The sequence below is a fragment of the Sarcophilus harrisii genome, chromosome 1 (genome assembly GCF_902635505.1).
Source record: "Sarcophilus harrisii chromosome 1, mSarHar1.11, whole genome shotgun sequence".
Taxonomy (NCBI): Eukaryota; Metazoa; Chordata; class Mammalia; order Dasyuromorphia; family Dasyuridae; genus Sarcophilus; species Sarcophilus harrisii.
In genome coordinates this window covers 217,274,533-217,298,903 of record NC_045426.1, presented here as the reverse complement: position 1 = coordinate 217,298,903, position 24,371 = coordinate 217,274,533, and the positions used below count along the sequence as shown (strand labels likewise).

Sequence of the window (24,371 nt, the reverse complement as noted above, 5' to 3'; positions counted from 1 at the left end):
TGTAATAATTTCTTGTTGTTAAGTTGCTGGAGGGCAGAATTTCATCTTTATAAGTGTAACACCAGCACTTGAAATGCTTGATATATAGGAGGTACTTACATAAATGCTAGTTAACTGTTGATTAGAAATAAAGGAAACCAAAAAGCAAAATATCAAAATGGATTGGAGTGGAGATGAACATAAAACATGGAATAGGAAAATAAAGATGTCAGGATGATTAAAGTGAGTCACATAATGAAATTTTTGGAAAATGCTAAGAAGAAAAGTTGATATTTATTAGTATTTTAAGATTTACAAAGCATTTTACATACAGTTAAATGAATTCAAATCACCTGACTTGGAATTTGAATTACATCTCTGAAAACAAAAAATTCTTGTTAAATTGCCATTTCTGAGAAATCATAACCAAGAAAAGCTGAGAAATTAGCAAATTTCTTTAATTTCTGTATAGAAAAATTAGATTTTTGAACCTACTGGCATTGATTTCTGGCAAAGTTCTAGAAGGAATTATTAAATGGTTCATGAGCATCTTGAAAGAGAAGCTGTGATCAATATTAGCTAAATTCCATTTATTTCTTGGTCAGGATTACTGGGTGTAGCACAGGCAACAGAGTATAAAAAAAGGATATGTAAATTCCACATTGCCCATAATTTACTACCTCCTCCATGAGTTTTAACCAGTTTTCCCTCATCATTAATCCTTCTCTTCTTTCCCCTTATATTCTTTCCTTACTGACTTCTAATCTCTCTGAATCTTTATCTGCCAACCCTGCTATTTTCTTCTTCCCTACCCATAAATCTCTTCCCCATCCTTTAAAAAATTCACCTAACCATGCCATCCCCCGAAGCTTCCCTACACATCCCTAGATTTCCTTTCATAGACAAACTTGGTCATCTACATTTTTTCCCACTTATTCACCTTCCACTCTCTTCTCAACCAAGTTCTAGCAATCTGGCTTTTGACCACTCAACGCCATTTCATTCTCCAAGATTATTGGCAATCTCTGCAAATGACTTTCTGAACAAGAATCTCAACATCTTCAAAAAGGTCATCTAATTTTTGCTTAAAGAATTCCATTTCTCTCCTCTTGACTTCTGATACTTTCACCCCCCCCCCCAATTCTTCTGCCAGAATCGGTTCACCTAACTGGATCATCCATCTTCCACCTAATGTGAATTTGCCAGTTTGAATTTATCCAAGACTAGCCTGGACCCCGTTCTCTCTTCTTTGATAATCTTAATTCCTGGGGTTTTCTCACTCTTAAAACTCTCTATTTTTTCTGAACTCATATTCCACACTGCCAATTGCACACTCAACAGCCTATGTCCCACTAATATTTCAAACAAGTTAACTAAAATGGAACTTAATCTGCTTCCATAAGCCTGAGCCTTCCTCTAAGTTTACTCATTTCTTCTGGGAACCCTATTACCCAGATTTATAAACTCAAAGTCATCTTTACCTCACTCTTATTCAAATCTAATTTTTCAGCTTCACCTATATTAACTCCCCCAATCTTATTTCACTCACTCTCGTTTAGACCTTAATCACTTAACTGAACTACTGTTAATATTTTTGCCTCGAAGTCCAATTGGAGTTCATTTGGGCATATTGGTCCATGTTCTCAATGCTGAGTAGCTCTCTGGTAACTTAGGAAGTATATCTATTTGGTACAGTCTAACAAATCTTAAAAATAGAGTCTTGTGGAAGCCCAGACCTTCAAACACCCAATTATACAATTCAACAAGTTTTTAGAGTTCATATCTACATCTTCCTACTTCCAATCTCCTCTGGAATCCATTTTCTACACAAATGCTCAATTAATCTTCCTAAAGCATTTATGAAGCCATTGCTCAGTTCCAAAATCTTCAGTGATTCCCCTATTGGTTGAGATATAATTCAATTGTCTGTGTTTGGCATTTAAAGCCCATGTTTTTACACTGCACATTATTCCCCTTCCCACAGTCCAGACACTAGCCAAACAGGCCTACTCATTATTTCCAAGACTCACTTCTGTGTGAACATAAGTTGTCTATAGGCCTGAAGGTATTTCCTATTTACCTTTGCCTCTTAGAATACTTATAAAATTTATCTCAGGTACCAGCTCCAACAAAAGTCTTTCTGTATGCCTAGTTGTTAGTGCCTGAAACTATATAGCACAACTGTTTCTTAAGTTTTATTTCTACAATTCTATCTACAATATATTGATGACACTTTTTCATTTGTCATGGCATTCTCAAGATCCAAGAGTGTTTTACTGAAGTATAAGTGCTTTGATAAATGTTTACTAAATTGGATTATTCTTGAAATGAAGCATCTGTCCAGAACCAAACTTTTAAAAAAACAAAAAATGTGATTTTCTTTTCACCTTCCCAACATTCTACCTGTTCCTTCATCCTTCCTAAGAGGTAGAGAAACCTAAATACCTACCTTAATACATATATATATTAGTATTCAACTCAAGAGTTGGGAATTTATTCCTTAACCCAATTCCAAATCTCACCTGGTGAAATTTATTTTCTGAATGAAAATATATTTCATTCTGGGGAAGGGGAATAGAAAGAAGCAAAGAAAGAAGAAAACTTCATACTTGAACTCCTCTAAAGAAAAAGCTTTTTAGAAAAGAGAGGAAACCAAGGAGACATAAATTGTTTGAAAAATTTATTTTAAAATTAGTAACAGCACCAAAGCTTAAACACAGTGTCTTGGTTCTTTCTGTCCAATCTTTTCTCCCATTATTCAAATTTGTCATTGAATTTTCTCCTCCGAAGAACCCAGTTCCCTTCTATAGCCATTCCATGGCATACCACTGTTCAATAATTATCTAGTTTGGCCAATCAGTAGAAAACTTAAGTTTCTGAGAATCTTACAAGCATTCAGGGTCCACATTTCACTCCTCCATCATAAAGCCAAATTGGCAAATGGATTTTTCCAAACCCTGAAGCCAGGTTGTAATCAATTAAAAGACAATAAAATAAAGCATGTGACTCAGCAGGAAGGATCTCTGAAAATTAAGAAATTTGGGCATAAACCTCCTAAATAAACAAGGAGTCAGGGTCTAAAACAGAAATTGTTGAGTAAAACTACTAAAAAAAATGTTAATGCTACTGATTTGAAACCGTTTAGAGCTAGCTTAGTTAATATTATGAGGCAAGTTTAGTTAAAAAAAAAAAAAAAACTAAGACCAAAATATTTTTGTTTTGGCTACAAAATTCAAAACTTTTCAGAAAATAAAAAATGTTACAATTCATCTAAAGGTCTTCTTTTGGGTTAGGAATTCCCTTTACCAAATCAGAATACCTTTCTTTCTAACTTTGTAAATAAACCTTAGGGAGTTGCCAAGAAAAGTGATGCCCATGATCACACAACTGATAAGTATCAGAGATGGGATTCAAATCCAAGTCGTCTTGACACCAAGACCAGCACTCCATCCATTGTGCCATGCTGCCTAAATATAACAAGCTAGTTTTATTTGAAAATACTGTACTTTGACCAGTTTATCACTGGGCGTAAAATCATGTATCTAGGATTCGATAAACATCATGTATTTAGGATTCGATAAAGATGTAATATTTTGCTTCTTTATGCTAACTTATAATTAAGGGCAACCAATCAGAATAATTTCTTTATGCCATCAAAAAAATTCAAATGGAAAGCCCTCTAACATTTCTAATAGTTCCAAAAATGCTCATTAAGATAAGAGACTTTTAATCCTTATACAGCATATATGTTAAAGTAAGGATACACACATGAAACCCTGCTTCTCAAATGTTTGGGATTTGTAAAAAAAAAAAAAAAAAAAAGGATCTCTGATAGAATCCCTGTCCTCCTCAAAAGATAAAACAGAATAATTACCCTGATGATATGGCATAGTGTGTCTACCATCTTTGGAAATGTTTTATTAAGTTTTAATCCTACTTAAAGAAGAAAGTCAAGTCAAAAACTAAGTGCAGACCTAATCAGCTACATTTTTAATAGTCATTCACAGAAAGAAATGTTCACATTCTTCTCTGTATGGAAGCTTATCCTTCTCAGTCTAACAAGTGTTGCAAATTTAACGTAAATAGGTTTTATTTTTGCCTTTACTTCATGGGAATCAAAGCTCTTATTTAAGAGAGGTCAATATCCAGAACCAGGATATCTTCAGGAGCATTAAACTGCCCAGAAATTTATTACACACATTAGATTTAGATCAACTCTTATGTTAGTGTTTAAGTTAATTCATTCTATTCTGAACACAATGATTTTGAAGTGTTTGCCCAAATTATACTCAATTTAACTTATCCAAAAAACCTGGTCCGCTGAACTCACTTGTCTATACATTGCCTAATAGAGTACTACAGAAATAAATACCTCTAAAAAATAAAATAAAGAAACCCTAAAGTAAGATCACTGTGATCCTCTAGGAAGTGGTGTTTTTTGGCTCTGAATGATTATCACTAAGGGTTGAGCTATTTCCAGGGCTAGAAATGACAGCCCTGAGGCACAGGCACAGAACAAAGCAAACCAAAGAGAAATGAAGGCAGGCAGGCAAGTAAGAACAAAAGAGAAAAGTAATCAGTGCTTGTGGTGAGACTGGTGAATGACAAAATGCCACTGTCACATACTACGCGCTATAAGATGCCTAACCTTTCTTTAGAGTTTGGTAAATCTCAAATTCTAAAACAAAAGTTTTGGTAAATAGTGAATTATAATAAAGCAAAGTTGTACCTAAACTAGAAACATCTTTTTTAAACATTTTCTTGGCCCTTTGGAGATGGGGAGGTTTTGAAGGGAAATGAAATAAACATTGTAGCTCTTTTCTCAAATTACATATCCCTTACCACAAATATAAAATTGACTTTTGAACATAAAAGAAATAATATCACGTTTGGAAAGGTTCACATATGGATATTCAAAGCCTGAAAGGAAAAAAATAAAACAAAACAGGGAGAGGCTTCTTAAACAATAGTTAGGATTAGATTGTTAACATCTGAAAAAGGTCATCTTCTGATAAAAAAGAAAGTTCCACAAAACATAATTACAAGTTATTAGAATGAAGTAGACAAAGACTAATTCTTTTTAAACTCCCATATATATATACTATATACATATATATATGGAATTTTAACATCTGAAATAACAAGTTGGTTAAAATACTGCTAACAGCACATACAGAAACAGTACTTCACTTATCACTCAATACAAGTACATACTGCATATACAATTTTGTTGTAAAACAAGAAAAATTGTTCAAACATCCAAATGATCTTGCTGTATAAGTATATACATCTAATAGTCCAAAAGAATGCTTACTATGGACTCAATTTCAGCACCATCATAGCGCAGTGTCTATTACTGCGACAACCTAAAATAAAAAATACAGTACATTCTGAACCCCTAAAACTATTTTTATAATATACTTTAAAGCATTTTGTGGCAGACAGAGATATCCTGAAGGGCTCCCCACCCCCCCATACAGATACACAGTCGCCATTAGTAACAGTTAAGAGCTCTTTGCATCATTGTTCAGACATATAATATACCAAACTTAAATGTACAGGTATTTTATTTAAATGTTTCACACAATTTTACAAAAACTGCTTTTAAAAAATTTGCACTTTAGTTTTTTCTTCTTAAAACGTGCCACTTTTAGGATCAAAAGGTACTAAATACTTTCTCCCTGTTAACTCAATCCTAAAGGAAAAAACTTGGGTTTCAGGGATTGCATCCCTTTTCTTCCAAGTTCCGAATTTTTCTCAAAGACCTATTAGCACAAGTGCCTATGTCTAATTACAGAAGTTCCCCAACTTTTAAGAGCCACTGTTCAGCCTGAAATCTAAAACAAAATAGTGTTAAATATCTGCCAATAGTTCTGTTAAAAATTCTTTTGAAATTGGTATTGACTTCGTTTTGATTAGAGGGAAGAACAGGATTAGAGCAAAGTGCTAGGTAGATTGCTGCTCTGCCACCTAAGGCAAGTAGTCTTGGAATGTTTATACAGGTGGCTTGACTGGCTGAACCTTTTGCCACACTTTAAGCAGGCATAGGGCTTCTCACCTGTATGTACACGAATGTGCTTCTTACAGTCTGTTAAGGTCAAAAATGTCTTACAGCAGATTTTGCAGGCATATTTTCGAGCTCCCTCTACAACTAAGACATTGTGCTCTGATAAGGCCTTTTTACACTTTGATAGAACATCAGCTGATGCTCTGGTCAATTGAGGGGGACCAGGCTGGGAAGGATGCCCATTTTCAAAGGAGGAAGTAGGCCCATTCATTAACAACTGGGAATTAGCTGAGTTATCTTGTATTTGAGAACTCCTAACAGAGGTCACAACTGGCATTTTTGGAGCTATACGACGGTAACCTGGAAAATTACTGGCTCCCCCTCGAGATGAACCCATCATTGCCCTGGAGAGAGAATGTATTCCCAAACCAGTTCTGGGAAAATCCATCCCAAATTGTTCCGCTGCTCGATAACCAGAAGTCTGCACACAGGGAAGACCCATTACTTCTTGCATAGGTCTAACAAAATGTGAGTCTGCAGGTTCGCTGAAAGGATTCTCCACATGAGAGACAGTTGCAGAGGAATGACCACCTGTAGGTCCTGACTCTGGACTTATTAAATAAGATGTGTCATTATCTATTCTGCAGTCACTGGTAGTGTTTGGAATGTTGTCATCATTGTTCTGATTGGCACTAAAGGTGCTATTTCTGCTCTTGTTTAGAAAATTTGAAATACTGAAAGTGGACTTGTGTTCCAGATTGTTGGAAACCTCCAAAATATGAATGTCCCCTACTCTGTCAGTGCTGGATTGTGGATCTGAAAAACTACGATCACTACTTTCTGGACTCAGCTCTATCTTTTCAGCACTAACCACCCCACCTTCCACTTCTACAGATTCACTGCCTTCTGCTTGAGAGGTTACATCACTCACTTCATCCTGAGGCTCAGGAGAGCTCAAAGGTTCAGATTTAACCACTACTCTCATGTGGTCTTTCTCATTGAGGCTAACTTCTGGATTTTCACACTGAAAACCATTTTTCTCAGAAGTAGCTTCCTGGTCAAAGCTAGTTTCCACTTGAGTTGCTTGAGATGCCATGGACATTTGAGAAATGTTCCCGGCACTGTTGTCAGATTGACTGGGCATTTGGGCATCTTCTTGCCCACTGAATGACTGATCAAACATGATAGCATTGTCTTCCTGGTTATCAGTTACTGAATCTGACTTAGAATTGTCCACAATTTTCAAAGAATCTGGTGAAAAAAATTCCTCACGAGTATGAACCACTGTCTGTCCATTCTCTGGAGTTGCATCTGAAATCATGGACTCATCTAGAGAAGGCCTGATGCGCTGTCTGGCTCGATCTTCGGAAGACTGTTTCCGCTTATGGAAGCGCCTTATTGGAAATGTAGTACGCTGTTCTATGTTACTCCTCATTGATAAGTTCATGGTAGTTTGTTGCTCTTCTGTACTCTGGCTAGAATTTAACGCAGAGCTCACTATACTCAGTCCCAGTTGCTGAAGCATAAAAGACCGCTGCATTCGTGCATTTTGCTCCTGAACTCTATCACTGGGGGGAGACATAGGCAGCGTCCTTGTAGTTAGGTAATGTTTACAGGCCTTAACAACAGAGTTCAAATGCAGATGAGAAGCTGCCAACAAAACATCCATAACATTACTCTCCCCAAGCATAAGTGTAGAGGTATACATCATATCAATCAAAGCAGCAAAAGCTTCTGCTGTTACCACCTCACTATCCAGTTGGATCATGTTCATGGTTTGATCTCCCTCAGCTACAGTAAAAAGGGCTCGGAAATGGGTGCTACATGCTGCCAACACAGAACGATGTGCTTTAAAATGTCTATTCCCCACCACAATGACACAATCACAAAGTTGGCCATGTAGTCGTTGGTAGTTTAGCTGTTGAAAGATTTGTTCAAAGTGTCCAGGAAAATCCATGATCCTAAACAATTTAAAAGAAAAAAACAACATTAAGACTTTGAATGGTTTTAATGAGAGAATAAAGCATAAATGTTGCAAAAGAGTCAAAAGTCCAGTCACTCTCTTATTTTAGTCTATTGGAATAACTGAAAATTTCAATGGCAAAAGCATGTAAACTAAAAATCTATCAAATTGGGAACAAACACAAATTTAGCTGTCAGTGTAGTCAAGTGTACAAAAACTGGTGAATAAATCCATAGGCTATCCAAATATTGTTTCCCACTCTCCATGTTATGTTTTTAAGTTATTGGTTGAAACTTTTCTGTTAGAATAATGCTTATTAATACATAAATAAACCCAAAGAACTTTGCTTTAGAGATACATTTTTTGATGATATGAAATAGGCTTTGAGATAGTGTTTAAAAAATTCAAAAGATTTTCTCTATTAGCCTGGAACTGAATAAAAGATAAAATAAAGAGGAACCAAAAATTGATGATAAAGACCAAGAGACAAATTAAAAATTCCCTAACATCCAAACTTTTCAAGTAAGTTTTAAACAAGCAGCAACTAAAACTAACAGTAGTACTAAATCATACATGACTGTTTAAGAAAAGATTGTTTTATGATGTCAAATTTAGACCTAGAGAACTGTGGATTCTCACCTCTTTAATTTAGCAGAAAACTAGTGGAGCATACTGTTCTCAGAAACCTCCCCCTTTCCTGGGAACTTTGTGATTGGCTGATTCAAAGTCTTTGTGTCCTTGGATACAGCTCAGTGACAGAACCTTCCTGAGATAAACAGTTAGGAAAGGGGACCAGCAGCCCCAAAGATGCACTTTTTCATCAACACTCTCTGCCCCAATGCTCTTGGAGCAATGGAGACTCCCCAGAGCAAGGAGGAGCTACAAAGGACAAAAATATCCTGGAACAAAAACACATCTGGCAGGTTTCTAACCCTCTATAGCTTTCTCATTGTTTTAGTTTTTCTGAGTGAAGGCAAGGGAATAGAGAAATAGAGGCACAAGCTTGAATCTGTCTCATTGCTTATGGAAAATAATGACACTACACAGCTGAGACAGTAGTCAGACTATTTTTTAATTAAACTCAAGGGAATCCTTCCTTCCATTTGGACCTTTACACAGGACAGACTCCATGACAGTAGTGAATACCTAGGGCAAGTATACATCTCTCTGTTTTATGCCTCATTTGACATTAATAATAAGAGGGTTGTTGAACAGTTATCTTTATAACTGCATTTATCAAGGACACTTGAGTAACCCTAATATATGCATAAGAAAGGCCTTTTTGGAGAATAGCCTTTAAGGCTGAATTTTGTGTTATCAAGTCAAATGCAGGGGAGGAGGCATAATCAAACAACAAAGACAATGGGATCTTGTATTTCTTGGCACCTTTTGGTCAATTATAAAATGGTAATAGTGTATGGTCTGATACAGAATTTCACATAGGAAAGCCTGCCTCTCTGCCCCTTTTTCATCTATTCATTAAGGATCTCTCTTATCTGTATGTCATTCTCATAAAAATGAGAAAGCAGGCATGTGGAAAATCGCAAAGGAAAAATGTTCAAAAAAGGAGGCAAGCTGGTTATGTGGTCAAAACAAGCAAAGAGATAGCCCAATGCTGCATGCACTGATATCCACAAAATATAAGAAAGCCTACACTAAGTGAAGCCTCTATGGAGACCCATATGAAAATATGGACAAAGGCAAAGGATTAAAAAGCATGAATGGGTTACAAACTACATTAATGTAAAGAATGACCTATATCAAAGAGATCACTGGTTCAAAGATCAGATCACTAATCAATACTGAAGTATTGAAGGAAACCCAAGGGGCTTAAAGACCAGAAATTATAAGTCAAAAGGTCTTATATTTTAAAACCTGTAACCTGTTGTTTAGTTTTCCCAGCTGATAGACAGCTAAAGGGGATATAAAGTAGAAAATACTAGTCAAAGAGACAAGGTTTGTCCACTTATAGCTCACTATAACAGAAACAAACAAGGCACTTACTGTCTTTTGTTGCAATCACACATAATCATGGAATCTCAGAATTTAGAGTGACCTAAAAAGAAATCCTCTCCATGATATTCCCCCCACACTGGTCACAGGCCCTGTTTGAAGATTAATTGTGGGAACTCAATACTTTTCTGAAACAACCCATTTCACTTTTGGATAATTCTACTGTAAAGTTTTAACGAGTAAAAAATATCTGCTTTTGCAACTTCCACTCATTACTTCTATTTCTGGCCCCAAGTCAAATAGAACAAATCTCCTAAAAGAAGTCTAAAGATCTTTAAATCTTTGCTTTGATTGGACTTTTAAACCAAATCTAGATGACATGATTTCTAGTCCTTTCAAATTCCAGTGTGTCATCGCCTTTCTTAAAATATGTAATACTATGGAAATTGAGTGCATGCCCATCAGTTGAGGAATGGCTGAATAAATCATGACATATGAATGTTGTAGATTATTATAGTTCTATAAGAAACAATTAGCAGGATGATTTCAGAGAGGTCTGGAGAAACTTATATGAACTGATGCCACATGGAGTAGAACCAAGAGAACACTGTACACAGCAACTGTATACAAGATTTGCACACTGTACACAAGATTACGTGATCAACTCTGATGGATGTGGCTCTTTTCAACAGTGGGGATGACTCAGGCCAATTCCAATACATTTGTGATGAAGAGACCTATCTGCATCCAGAAAGAGGACTATGGAGACTGATTTTGGTCACAATATAATATTTTCACCTTTTTTATTGTTTACTTTTTTCTTCCTGTTTTTTCCTTTTTGATTTGATTTTTTTTTCTGTAGTATGATAAACATGGAAATACATATAAAAGAATTACACATGTATAACATAGATTACTTGTTTAAGAAAGGGGATGAGGGAACAGAGGGAGAAAAATTTGGAACACAAAGTCAAAAACTATATTTGCATACATTTTGAAAATAAAAAGCTATTATTAAGGGGAAAATAATATTAACATCTATAAAAAAACAAAACAAAACATGGATGCAAAACCCCAGATAAAGTCTTATAAAGATTGAATATACTCCCTAGGGGAGTTCATTCCAATAACAAAATCTCTTCTGTAGCTATCTGCTATCCTCCAAAAGCTATACGGTGTTGGTTTGCTGGTAGACAAGATAAAAGTTCTAATATTTATGTCTTCTCTTCCTATGGACATACAGGGATGGCTGAGCTATGCAATTTGTTCACTGGATATTTGCTAATCTCAAGATTCTATCATGAAATACTAGGAAACATTAAGTTAACAAGACAAAGGAGAAAGCTGACAGAGCCATCACTTCAGGACTGGGATGGATGTCTGCAGAAAAGCCGAGGTCCATCCCAGGGTCCTTAACAGCCAGAATCTACTACTATCCATCATGTTCTTTGTACTAAAACCAAAATGATCTATTCACTGTTTTCTATCAAATGCATCTTTGTTCAGGCATTTCATCTCCCCCCCCCCCCCCATCCACAATCTTTTATTTGTGGAAGTTAAAGGATCACAGATTAAGAACTGGAAAGGGATTTAGAATCCAAATCTTTCTTTCAGAGGTATAAAATCCAGTGAGGTTAAGTAAGCCACTATCTGAATCAGAATTAAAATCCAAGGCTGCCTAACTCCAGGATCAACTTTCTATTAAATGTTACACTGCTTTAATTCTCACACCTACCTATCCTTAAAAATTCAATTCAAATACTACTTCCTACGTGGTCTTCCCTGGAACTCACACAGCAGCATAATGTATTTCTCTAACCATTTTATGTTTCTTTGCATAAATGTAGTATTCTACCTACTGTACTACAAGCTTCACTGTTGTAAAATTTGTAAAACTCTTCTACTCTTCTTAAAGGACATAGGGCATCAATGAGCTCAATATCATCTATGAGAACAAAAGGAAGTTATTACTAAGAACTGAATTTAAAACAATGCACAGGTTAGCTGGACAAACACTTAAATTTCAGCTGAAGTCTGATCCTGAAATATCATTTACAACTAAAATACAAAGTTTTTGGCTCTGCTCTATCTATAGTCTCTATAAAAAGTTTCTTAATAACCAAAAGCTCTCTAAATACCCAGCTAAGATAATCATTACTTAGAAATGTATCTTTGGCCATTTCCAAAATGGTATCATTTGAGATATTTTATATAACACAATGAAATCCAGTATAATTTTAACATGTGAATAGGTAGTGCCTAAGGTTAAAATAAAGTAAGAGATAAGCCCTCTGAAGAAAAGCTCTCTAAAGAGATAGTCTATAGGCTTTACTTTCAATCAACACTATATTAAGCTAATTAATTTCTCAAATGTATGTATAAATTATGGATTTTCTAGTTTGAGATTAAGCCTCAAAAATAATTCCTGTTTCAAATACTCTGGGAGTCTCCTCAATAATAATCCTAATAGACATTAACAAAATGCATAAGCTAATAAGCAGTAATATTAAAGAAATATAGACACATGAAACCTGAGGAGCAAAATTCAAAAATCTAAAAAGGTTTAGATATTGGATGATTTCTACATATACTTATGTGCAAAAGAAACCAAAATTTAAATATTCATATGTTCTGACTATGTCCATTACAATATAATTTCTAAATTAAAGCCCAAATTTCTTCAAAGATATGATTACTCACACAAAAAATATCACTATGTTGAGGTGTTCATGTGTGATAAATCTTTAGATATTTACAATGAAAAGAACCAAAAAAAAAAAAAAAAAAAAAAAAAAAAAAAAGGATCCACAAGAATGAAGCCTGTCTATCATTTTCTCAGCTGCTTCCCTCTCCCCACAAGAATGAATGAATCGTATCATCTTTAGGACTGATGCAAGGGTCCAGAATTAGTAAATAAAGCTAGGTTCTCAACAAATTTGCCAAATGAACTTAAACCCCTTAGAAAAAGGAAATAATGGTTGAGCTAAAAGGTTGAGATAAACTTAATGGATTTATATTAGCCACTATGAAAAAAAGCAGTGATTATAAATAACTTTATAAATAAATTTATAAATTATAAATATTATGATTTAATAAATCATAAACATCCTAGCTCTACAGGTTATAACCCACAGTTACAATAAAGATTTTATATTCAACTATTAAATACAAGAGCATGATCCAAATGATATTATCAAATTTAATTTTTAAAAAAAAAATTTTTTTTAAGTACAAAGCTAAACTTTATTTTATTAGACACCTAAAGTGGACAAAGATCTTTAATTTGGAGCAATAACAGTTAAGCTAATGTTTGTTATTCAGTCATGTCTCATTCTTCACAATTCCATGGACCATTGTATGTCAATACCGTCCATGATATTTTCTTGGCAAAGATATTGGAATGGTTTGCCATTTCCTTTTCCAGTGGATTAAGGTAAACTAAGGTCAAAAGATTTAACCAGGGTCATATAGCTAGTAATTATCTTAATGAAGCTAATTTTATGATGATCAAAAAACTTTATTATGTCTTTGGTTTTTTGCCTTATCTACTTTTCAGTTCAAAGCAATTTGTTAAAATCTAAAAGCTAAATGTTTACATAAAGCAGAACCAGAGATAGGGACAATAGATACTAGACTTAAATGACTGCAGTGGTATAGTGCAATCATGTAACTGGTATAGACTTCCAGATAAGAAAATCACACTATAAATGTTACTGGAGGGACACTTCAATTATCCTCACTCTGTGGATCAAAAACTCAAGGATCAGAGATGCAGAATGCTGTGTATGTTGTCAACCATAGCTGATAAATTCTTTAATTTTGCTTCTTAATATAAGTAAGGTGGTGGATTTTTTAAAAAACCTTTAAGATTTAAATAAAACAGTTTTGAAAATGTGATCGAAGGACAAAAGCTGACAGTTGAATAGCTCTAGAGTCATTCTCCTAACAAAATGAAAGAATCATTCCCTTTGTGCTCCTCCAGCCTTTAATCCAATGTCAAATCATTAAATACCAAAAGTCAGACCATGGAACTGTACTGTTAAAATCTTCATTGGAAGTCTTCAAGCAAGGTGACCATCTGTCAAGTACTGTGCAGTGAAGACTCTTTTTCAGGAATATTCAACTACTAAGAACCTTCTAACTCAGAATTTCTATAATTTTAGTTAGATTAGGAAAAAAGCTTAAAGTATTTCAAGCTGAATGATACAGCTTTATCGTATCATAGAATGTCAGAGTTGGAGGGAACTTCAGAGGCAATTTACTCTTTTTATTCTGAACTGAGAATTCTCTCTATATCAATCCAATGAGTAGTCCTATAGCTTTTGTTTGATCTTGTATGAGGGAGAATTAGCTACTTTCCAAGGTAATCCTTCCTACTTAATAACTCATTGTTGAGAAATTTCTTCCTATTTCAAACTTAAATTTGCCCTCTTTGTAACTTCCACCTTTGCTATCCTGGTTGAGACCAAATATTACAAGTCTAATCCCTTTTTGAGAAAGACTTTGAAATATCTGAAAATTGATGTTCATATGGTGCTTTATCAAGGATTTTATCAAGGCATCTGCTAGATGCCCTTCAGGGGGTAGGAAAGGAAATGTAAATTTTTCACATTTAAGACTTACCAATTATTCCTTTAACTCTTAAAATGTAAAATGAAATTCCTCAAATATTCCTAAAAAGCATTTTGCAATGAAAACTCCTGTTTTTGAGGGGCAGAGCCAAAAGAGCAGAGTAAAGGGAGGTACTCTCCCGAATTCTCCCAAATTCCCCTACTAAACCAATTCAAATTCTGGAGCTGCAGAACCAACTAAAGGACAGGGTGAAACAATTTTCTGGCTTAGAAAGTTGACAAGAATGGTCTGACTCACTAGGATATGAGTAGAGCACAGACTAGCACAGTCAGCCTTGAGGGCACAGTCAGCAGAACCTTCCAAAGCTATTAGCCCACAGATAATAAGAGGGCTGAACAACTGGAGAGATTAAAGGCATCTCATTGACAGCACTGAGTGCAGAAATTTGTTGCATTGCCCATACAGGGATTTCGCTTGTAGGTCCAACGCCCAGGCCCACAGTAAGGAGGAATACTAGCACACTAGAACTCACAGCCACAGGGGAGAGAACTGGAGACAGTTTCAGGGCAGAAAATGATACTTATAGTTCCTCACAGACCAGAGCATAAACAAGGAGAGCAGAACCTAATTTGACTGGAAAAATGAGAAAAATGAAAAATGAAAACAAAAGAGTCCAACCATAGAAAGTTACTATGGTGACAGGAAAGAACAAAACACAAACTCAGAAAAGTACATCAGTGTCAAAACAGCTATATGCAAACCTTAAAGAAAAAGGTGAAATGGTGTCAGGACCAACAATTCCCAAAATAGATCAAAGTGAATTTTAAAAAGCAAATGAAAGATAGAAGAAAAATTGGGAAAGAAATGAGAGTGATGCAAGAGAATAACAAAAAATGAGTCAACAGCTTGGAAAAGCACAAAAAATGGAAAAAGATGTACAAAAAATTCACTGAAGAAAACAAAAAAATAGATCAAGGAGAGATACTTTAAGATTATTGGACTGCCTGAAAACCATGATTAAAAAAAAAGAAAAAAGCCTTGATGAAATTATCTTTCAAGAAATTATCAGGACAGCTAGGTGGCTAGAGTATCAACCATAAAGCCAGGAGGGCCTGGGTTTAAATCTCAGACACTTGAACTTACTTATTAGCCATGTGATCCTGGGCAAGTCACTGAACTCCAACTGTCAAGCCAAAAAACTGTCAAGAAGAGAGGAAGGGAGAGGGAGGGAAGGAAAGAGGGAGAGAAAAAAGGTAGGAAGGAAAGGGAGGGAGAAAGAAAGAAATTACCCAGGAAAACTGCCCTGATACTTTAAAACTAGAAGGTAAAATTAAAATTGAAATAATTCACCTAATCACCTCCTGACAGAGACTCCAAACTGAAAACTTTGGGGAATGATATAGCCAAATTCCAGAACTTCCAAATCAAGGAGAAAATATTGCAACAGTCAGAAAGAAATGATTTAAATATCATAGTGCTACAATAACACAAGATCTAGCAGTTTCTACATTAAAAGAATAGAGGATTTGGAATATGATATTCTAGAGGGCAAAGGAGTTGGGATTATAATCAACCAACAATCATCTACTGAACAAAACAGTATAATCCTTCAAGGGGAAAAAATGGATATTTAACAAAATAAAGAATTTTCAAGCATTCCTACCAAAAAGACCAGAGCTAAACAAAAAATGTGACTTTCAAATTAGATTCTGGAGAAGCATGAAAAGATAAAACAGGAAAGGCAACAATAATATTAAACTGTTTATATTACTACATAGAAAGATGACACTTAATTCTTAAGGACTTTATAATTATTAGGGCAGTTGAAAGGAATATACATATAGAGTACAGGTATAAGTTAACCATGATGGGATATCTAAAAAAAATAAACTGAGGAGTGTATTAGGAAAAAAGGAAAGGGAAAGATAGAATGGAGTAAATTATCTCCCAAAAAAAAAAAAAAAAAGGCATGAAAGATTTTACAATGAAGGGGAAGATAGGAGGAAGCATACAATACTTGAATCTGACTCTCATCAAAATTGACTGAAAGAGGTGGAATTACATACATACTCCGTAGGATATAGAAATATACTTTACAGGGAGGTAGGATGAGAGGGGGACAAGAAACAGGAGGAGAGAAAAGTGCTGATTCAGGGAGCTAATAGTCACAAGCAAAACATTTCTGAGCAAGGACAAAGTGAAATGAGAGAGAGAGAGAGAGAGAAGGATAGATGGGAAAAACAGGATGGAAGGAAATGCACAGTAATCATCACTGAATGTGAATGGGATGATCTCAACTAAAAACCAGAATCCTACAATATGTTATTTAAAAGAAACATACTTGAAGTAGAGAAACACGCACAGAGAATAAGCATAAGGGTCCAATGTAGAAGCTGTCATGCTTCAGCTGAACTTAAAAAAAAAAAAAAAAAAAAAAAAAAAAAGCAGGGGTAGCATCATGATCTCAAACAAAGCAAAAACAACAATAAATTGAATTCAAAGAGAAAAACAGGGAAACTATATCTTGCTTAAAAGCTTCTTTTGATTTTCTAAAGTTTTGTATAGTATTCATTTTTTTTTTTTTACTGACAACAATAAAAGGTTAACATTCAAGGGGAAGGATAACAATGAATTCTGGCTTTGAGTGCTTAAATAAATGGTAGTTTTATAAGGCCAAGTATTTAAGCTTCAGCCTCAGTAGTTAACCTTTCAGTCAACAAAGAGAATTAATTTTTTGATTAAAGCTTTTTATTTTCAAAACATATGCATAATTTTCAACATTCACTCTTGCAAAATCTTGTGTTCCAAATTTTTCCCTCCCTTCCTCCGACAGACCCCCCTCTCCCCTAGATAGCAAGTAATTCAATACATGTAAAACATGCAATTCTTCTATACATGTTTCCACATTTATCATGCTGCACAAGAAAAATCAGATCAAAAAGGAAAAAAAATGAGAAAGAAAACAAAACAAGCCTACAACAAAAAAAGTGAAAATACTATATTTTGATCCACACTCAGTTCCCACAGTTCTCTCTCTGGGTGCAGATAGCTCTCTCCATCACAGATTTATTAAAATTGGCCTGAATCACCTCATTGCTGAAAAAAGCCACATCCATCAGGATTTACCATCTTATAATCTTCTTGTTGCTGTGTACAATGTTCTCTTGGTTCTACTCCATTTAGCATCAGTTCATGTAGGTTTTTCCAGGTCTCTGAAATCATCCTGCTGATCGTTTCTTATAGAACAATAATATTCCATAACATTCATACACACAATTTAATCACTCATTCCCCAACTAAAGGACATCCATTCAGTTTCTGTAGAGGGCAGATAGTGGGGGAACTCTGGGCAAGGTATAAGACCCTTCAGTCCAGAGGGAACCTGCTGACAATGTCTGGCTTTGCTCCCCATCTCCCTTTGGTGCCTCTCACCCTTCCTGAGAAGTCAGGGAGGGTGTGACCATGTGTTCTACTTGGAAGCAAGGGATACTTACTATAAAGAGAGGCATTTACATATCAAAGCAGGGTGCTTATAGTTAGCACTTGCACAGAGTGCACTTGCTTAGTGTACTGAGATATTTAAGGGCTGAGAGGATTTGAAATAAGGACACTCCATCCTTGACCATCCTGGTTCTCTCCTTCTTCATTCCTCCACTCAAACCAAGGCTGGTCCCAAGATCCTCCAGAGAGCTAGCCTCAACACTACATTTTGGAGCCCAAACATGGGACATAAGAAACACAACAAAGAAGCAGCAGTGTCCAAGAGCTGTTTGTGAGTAGGATCCTCCCAGAGTTCCTTCGGTAACCCGCCAGAAAAGGAAAGGAGACCCAGTAAGACTTTTTTTAGTAGAGGTAATTAAATAGGCCAACACATCAAAAGGCCAAGCCAGAAGACTAATGAGAGATTTAAATGTCTGTTCTGACTACAATCCTCTTCTCTGTTTGAAAGTTTGCCTCCATGACATCTCACAAGCTTCAACCCCTGTTATAGTGCTTTTTGCATTTCCTAGCAGGCAGACTCAGATATCTTAGCATATGTATTCAGATAACAGCTAATGCATAAACTTACTGACCATGCTGTGGGGAAAAAAATAATCACACTCCTATAAAACAAAAACTGGGTAATTGTTAAGGACCTTGCCTAAGTGAAAGGGCAGGTCAATTCTCTGACTGCCTCCACTGGAAATCACAACACTTAAAGGAGTTGCAAAGCAGCCTTTACTAACACAGATATTGCTTGGGATTGGGAATGAAATAAATTGGAGGCAAGAGGGAAGAGGAGAGAGGTCAGAGAACGCAACTGCCTCTCAGTCTCCTTGTATCATCATTCTCCTCTCACATGAAGAGATCCATTCTACAGATCTGAGTTAGACCTCTAGCAGGTGGCTCCCACAGCACAACAAGCTTCCAGTTTCTTGCCACTACAAAGAGGGCTACCACAAACATTTTTGCACATATGGGTCCTTTTCCCCTTTTTATGATCTTGGGATACAGACTCGGTAGAGACACTGCTGGATCAAAGGGTATGCAGAGTTTCATAGCCTTTTGGCCATAGTTCCAGACTGCTCTCCAGAATAGTTAGATCACTTCACAACTCCAACAATGTATTAGTGTCCCAGTTTTCCCACATGTCCTCCAACATTCATCATTATCTTTTCCTGTCATTTTAGTCAATCTGAAAAATATGTGTGGTACCTCGGAGTTGTCTTAATTTGCATTTCTCTGATTAATAGTGATTTAAAGCACCTTTTCATATGACTTGAAATGATTTCAATTTCTTCATCTGAAAACTTCCTATCCTTTGACCATTTATCAACTGGAAAATGGCTTGAATTCTTATAAATTCGAGTCAATTCTCTATATATTTTAAAAATGAGACCTTTATTAGAATCCTTGAATGTAAAAATTTTTTTCACAATTTTACTGCTTCCCTTCTAATCTTGTCTGAATTAGTTTTGTTTTTAATTTAATATAACCAAGACTATCCATTTTGCATTCAATAATGCACTCCAGGTTCTTTGGCCACAAATCCCTTCCTTCTCCACAGATCTGAGAGGTAAACTATTTTTTGTTCTTCTAATCTGCTTATATAATCTAACTCTTTATGTTTAAATCATGAACCCATTTCAACTTTATCTTGGTATAGGGTGTTAGGTGTGGTTTAATGCCTAATTTCTGCCATACTAATTTGCAATTTTCCTAGCAATTTTTATCAAATAGTGAAGTTCTTATCCCAAAAGCCAGGATCTCCAGGTTTGTCAAACACTAGATAACTATAGTCATTGACTATTGTGGTCTTGTGAACCTAACCTATTCCACTAATCAACTACTCAATTTCTTAGTACCAAATGGTTTTGATGTCTGCTGTTTTATAATATAGTTTTAGATCTGGTATAGCTAGGCTACCTTCATTTGCATTTTTTTCATTACTGAATTTCTTTAAATTAACTGAATTGATCTCCTTGCCTATCCAAGAGACTCCCAGCACCACAATTTTAAAACATCCTGTAGTGCTCCACTTTCTTTAAATCCAGTTCTCACAGTCATACACTGTGATTGGAAAAATTACACCTTTAACCTATACCAGATTGAAAGATAGCTCTGGTCTTCAATGTATATGGAGATGAACTTGACTTTTTTTCTTAATATACCCTTATTCATTGGCTCCATTCTTTTCGTTCTCCTTATATTTGACTTCAAATCTTGCATTGTTACTATTTATATGAAATTGTGTTAGTTAATTATTTCTCTCTGCAAACCTGGGAAGACGTAAATGAGTTGATGAAAAGTGAAATGAGTAGAACCAGAAAAACATTGTACACAATACCTACAATACGGTATGATGATGAACTATGAATGATTTAATTCTCAGCAATACATAGATTCAAGACAATTCCAAAAAACTTATGATGAAAAAATGCTATCTACCTCCAAAGAAATAGCTGATGGAATGTGAATGAATATTTAAGCATAGTACTTTTTACTTTTTCAGTGGGGTTTGGGTTTTTTCTTTTCTTTCACAACTTAATAGAAAATGTTCTGCATGATTACATATGTACAACCTATATCAAACTGCTTGCCTTTTCAATGATGGAAGGGAGAGAAATTTAAACTCAAAATTTTAAAAACAAATGTTATAAATTGTTTTTACATGTAACTGGAAAAAATAGTCAAAAACAAACCAAAAAAACCCTATTTTCAAAATACCTGGAGCACATCTATATTATATATTATTTCTACCCCTGTCCTAGGCCTATAATTTAATCTTTTATCACAACCTTTAATGTTAACCTTATTTCTATAGATTTCTTTCTCTCTGATTGTATTTCCCTCAGGATATTCCTGAACTGGATATTTCTGTAGTTATATCCTATGCTATATTCTCAGGCCTTTAGAAGTGCAGCAAAGTTGAACTATACATATATATTTAAAATTTTTAAGCAGCATGGCATCATGGACACAGAAACAGCCTCAAGTCAAAAGAACTTGAATTTAAGTCCCATTTTTAACATACTGGTTTTGTGATTCTGGGCAAATTACAACCTCTCAGTATGGTAGAATAGTAATAATAGAGAAAATTTTGTTCTTGGAATAGGAAGCTAATTGTAAATCTTTTAAGACTGTGAAGTGGCATGACAGTTACCTGTTTACACTGGTATTTTTCTCACCAGGGAGTTTCCCATACCAATGAGATGGAACAAAGTATAGTACTATAGAAAAGAAAAAATTATATCTAATCAGATTCAGGAAAGGTTTCCTGTAGGACATGACATCTAATCTTAGTCTTAAAGAAAAGTAAGAATTTTAAATGGTATAGGTAAGGAGGAAGTACAGTCCGAGCATGGGGGACAATTTGTGCAACAACACAAAGATGGGAGATGGCAAGTTTAGGGAACAGCCAGTTGGCCAATTTGGCAAGAAAAGGGTACATGAAGGGAAGTAATATGATTATCTGGAAAAGTAAATGTCAAGCCAAGGTATTTTATATTTATACAGAAGCAATAAAGTCCTAACTGATGATTTCTGAACAGGGTCAAATCTGAACAGGTCTTAGGTATATAAATTTGGCCGTTGTATGGCAGTCTAAAAAGGGATAAAATGAGACAACTAGGTGGCACAGTGGATTGAGCACCAGCCCTGAAGTCAGGAGGATCTGAGTTCAAATCTGGTCTCAGATTCTTAATGCTTCCTAGCTGTGTGACCCTGGGCAAGTCACTTAACCCAATTGCCTCAGCAAAAAAAAAAAATAATAATAATAATAATAAATAAAATAAATAAAAAGGGGTAAAACTAGAAGAGACCAATTAGAACACTTACAGGGGATAAGGGTCGTACTTCTTTATGTTAAAACAATATCTATTAATAATTACCATGTATTATTATTAGTTCCCTTCTTAAGAGCCATACAAAATATATTCAATCCCAATTGTTTCAATTGGCAGACTTTCAAAAACCTAGTAGAGGAAGCTAGGTGGCTACCAGGTAGGATACTGACTTAAAGAGTCAGAAGACCTGAATTCAAAATCAGATACAACTAGTTGTATGACCCTGAGCAAGTCACTTCTTTCAATCTCAGTTTTCTCATCTGTAAAATGAGAATAGTAACCGTAACACCTATCTCAGTGTTGTGAGAATTAAATAAGATAACATGTAAAATGTTTTACAAATCTTAAGGGGCTATAGCTATAAATGTTCCTAAGTTTCTCTAACATTTCTAGTTCTTTGACTCTTTCAATCAATCCTTATTTGACATAACTAAGTTTGCCAAAGAGCCTATTTAACTTCTTCTTGAGGCAGTCTATTTTCTCAATGTTAATCAACATTTTTATTAAGCTCACAGTACTAGGTGCTAAAGAAAAAAAAAAAAAAAACAAAAAAAAAAAAAAACCCTGTTCACAAGGTGCTTACATTCTAAAGGGAAAGCCAAATATCTATTTAGATTGTTTTTAGCCCTTCATTCTTGAAGAGGAGGACAATGACATCAGGGAGGTGATGCCATGGCATACAAGTGAATTGGATTTAAGCGAGGAAGGGCTATGCAAGGTCTCCAGCTTCACACTCTCCCTTGAAGTGTTCCAAGTCCTGAGGCAAGATATAGATGAGAACAAGTGAAGATGGTCATGAATGCAACTGGGAGACCTTGGCCTTTTTAAGCTAAGATCTTTAACAGAAGCATATATACAGAATAAAAAGAAAATAAAAATAAGTTAGCTAAATACAAGGTAGTTGAAGAGGAAGGCAAAGTCAAGAGGATCATGAAAAACTTTTTGATGTCTAAGCTTCCTCTTGAGGAAAGGAAAGATGCTGAGAGTGCATTCCAGTCACCAGGATCAGTCCAGAAAAAGGTATTATAAATTGGAAAGAGAGAATGTTCAATTAGGCTGGACCAAAAAACACAAGAGGAGAATAATGTACAATGAAGATGGAAAAATAAGTTAAAGCCAGGTCCTGCTAAAAACTTTTTTAAAAGCAGTGATATATTTGAGGCAATAGGGAAGATTTGAGTTCTAAGCAGGGAAGTGACATGGTCAAATGTATGTTTCAAGAAAAACATTCTGGCAGCAGTGTGGAATAAAGTAGGAGACCTGAGACAAGAAGGCCAACAAGGACTACAATGGAATCAATATGGAAGTGGATTGAGTGAGAAAAAAAGGTCAAAAGTGAGAGATACTGTGGAGAAACAAACAGCAAGATCTGTCTACTGACCAGATACACAGAAGTGAGGAAAAATAAAGTCATAGATAAACAGATTGGAAAAATGAGGGTGCTCTAGACAAAAAAATAACTACAGGAGAAAGATGGGCTTTGGATTCTGTCCTGGATATGCTGAGTTTAAAGAAGCAACAGAATAAATAAGTTCAAAATGTCCAATATGCAATTGGTAATGGGTGATTGGATCTCAAGAAAGAACCTATAGTTGGATTTGTAGATGATCTTGTCATCAGCATAGTGATTCTAATTAAACCCATAGGGCCTGATAAGGCTACCAAGAAAAAGAATATGGTGTAATTTGTTAACCAAAACTAAACAAAATACTTCCATTGTGTTTGGAAAGGCTATCACCATTTTAGATAATTTACTTCTACAAAAGAAGATTAAGATGCCTATGTTATTAATAGCATTGTTATACACAACTTTGTTATTAGTTTAAACTTGCATAAATACTTTCCAAACTGTCATCACATCTCTTCTAGGAAATAAACAAAACATTAAGTGAGATGGTGAGCTCTGGTTTTAAAGTTCATAAGGTAAAACAATATAAATTGTGTCCCCTTTAACCTTTGGGGGGGGCTGAAACTATGTCCCCTTTAATCTATGAGAGAAAGGTGATTCGGTGTTTCAAAGCTTTCCCCTGGGAGAGCTTCTGTCCCTTTATAGACAGAAGGGAAACATCTAAGTAATTTCATTCAATTGGAGATCTTGGCCAAGGAAGTAAATTACCACTCTCTATTGAATTGAAGATTAAGTCCCTCTGAACCTCTCTGGGCCTGAAACTCTCAGTTATCTCATTCAATTGGATCTCATTCAATTCATAGTCCTCTACTGAGTGGCTTAAACTGCTCTAGGACAAGGTGAACCAGATATAACCAAGGGTTGGTCAAACCTATATTCGCAGAGGTCCTAACAGGACCTTGCTCACTGATGAAGATTTTTTTCTTCTCAGGGTAACCCACCTTTGCTATATTCCTTACTCACTAAGAAGTCTGTCTTCCTGGCAAGCTGGCTTCTTAGTGTAATTAAATCCCATTCTCTGCCACAAACCTCATGCCTGTATTCATTGGGGTTTGCGAATTCTTTCTCAAAGCCTGCCACCAGACAAGGGGATCCCATTGCTGTTAAGGGATCTCTTTCAATTCTCGCACCTCATCATTTGCATCTCATCAAAACTGATCTAAA

At 35.4% G+C, this 24,371-nt stretch overlaps 1 protein-coding gene across 6 annotated transcripts in view; it reads right to left on the bottom strand.

Annotated features, from left to right (window-relative positions):
* Nucleotides 1-2,646: 2,646 nt before the first annotated feature.
* The window catches only part of ZBTB5 (zinc finger and BTB domain containing 5), a 41,904-nt gene continuing 20,179 nt past the window's right edge, over nt 2,647-24,371 (bottom strand). For 4 of the 6 annotated variants that reach the window (XM_031937098.1, XM_031937094.1, XM_031937099.1 and 1 more), the window contains one exon: nt 2,647-7,947. In XM_031937098.1, the coding sequence (XP_031792958.1) occupies nt 5,913-7,943 (2,031 nt within the window). In that variant the 5' untranslated portion in view covers nt 7,944-7,947 and the 3' untranslated portion in view covers nt 2,647-5,912. Of the gene's footprint in view, nt 7,948-8,588; nt 10,399-21,117; nt 21,613-24,371 lie in introns of those variants that run through there. The other 2 variants (XM_031937083.1, XM_023497331.2) reach the window with 2 other exon arrangements.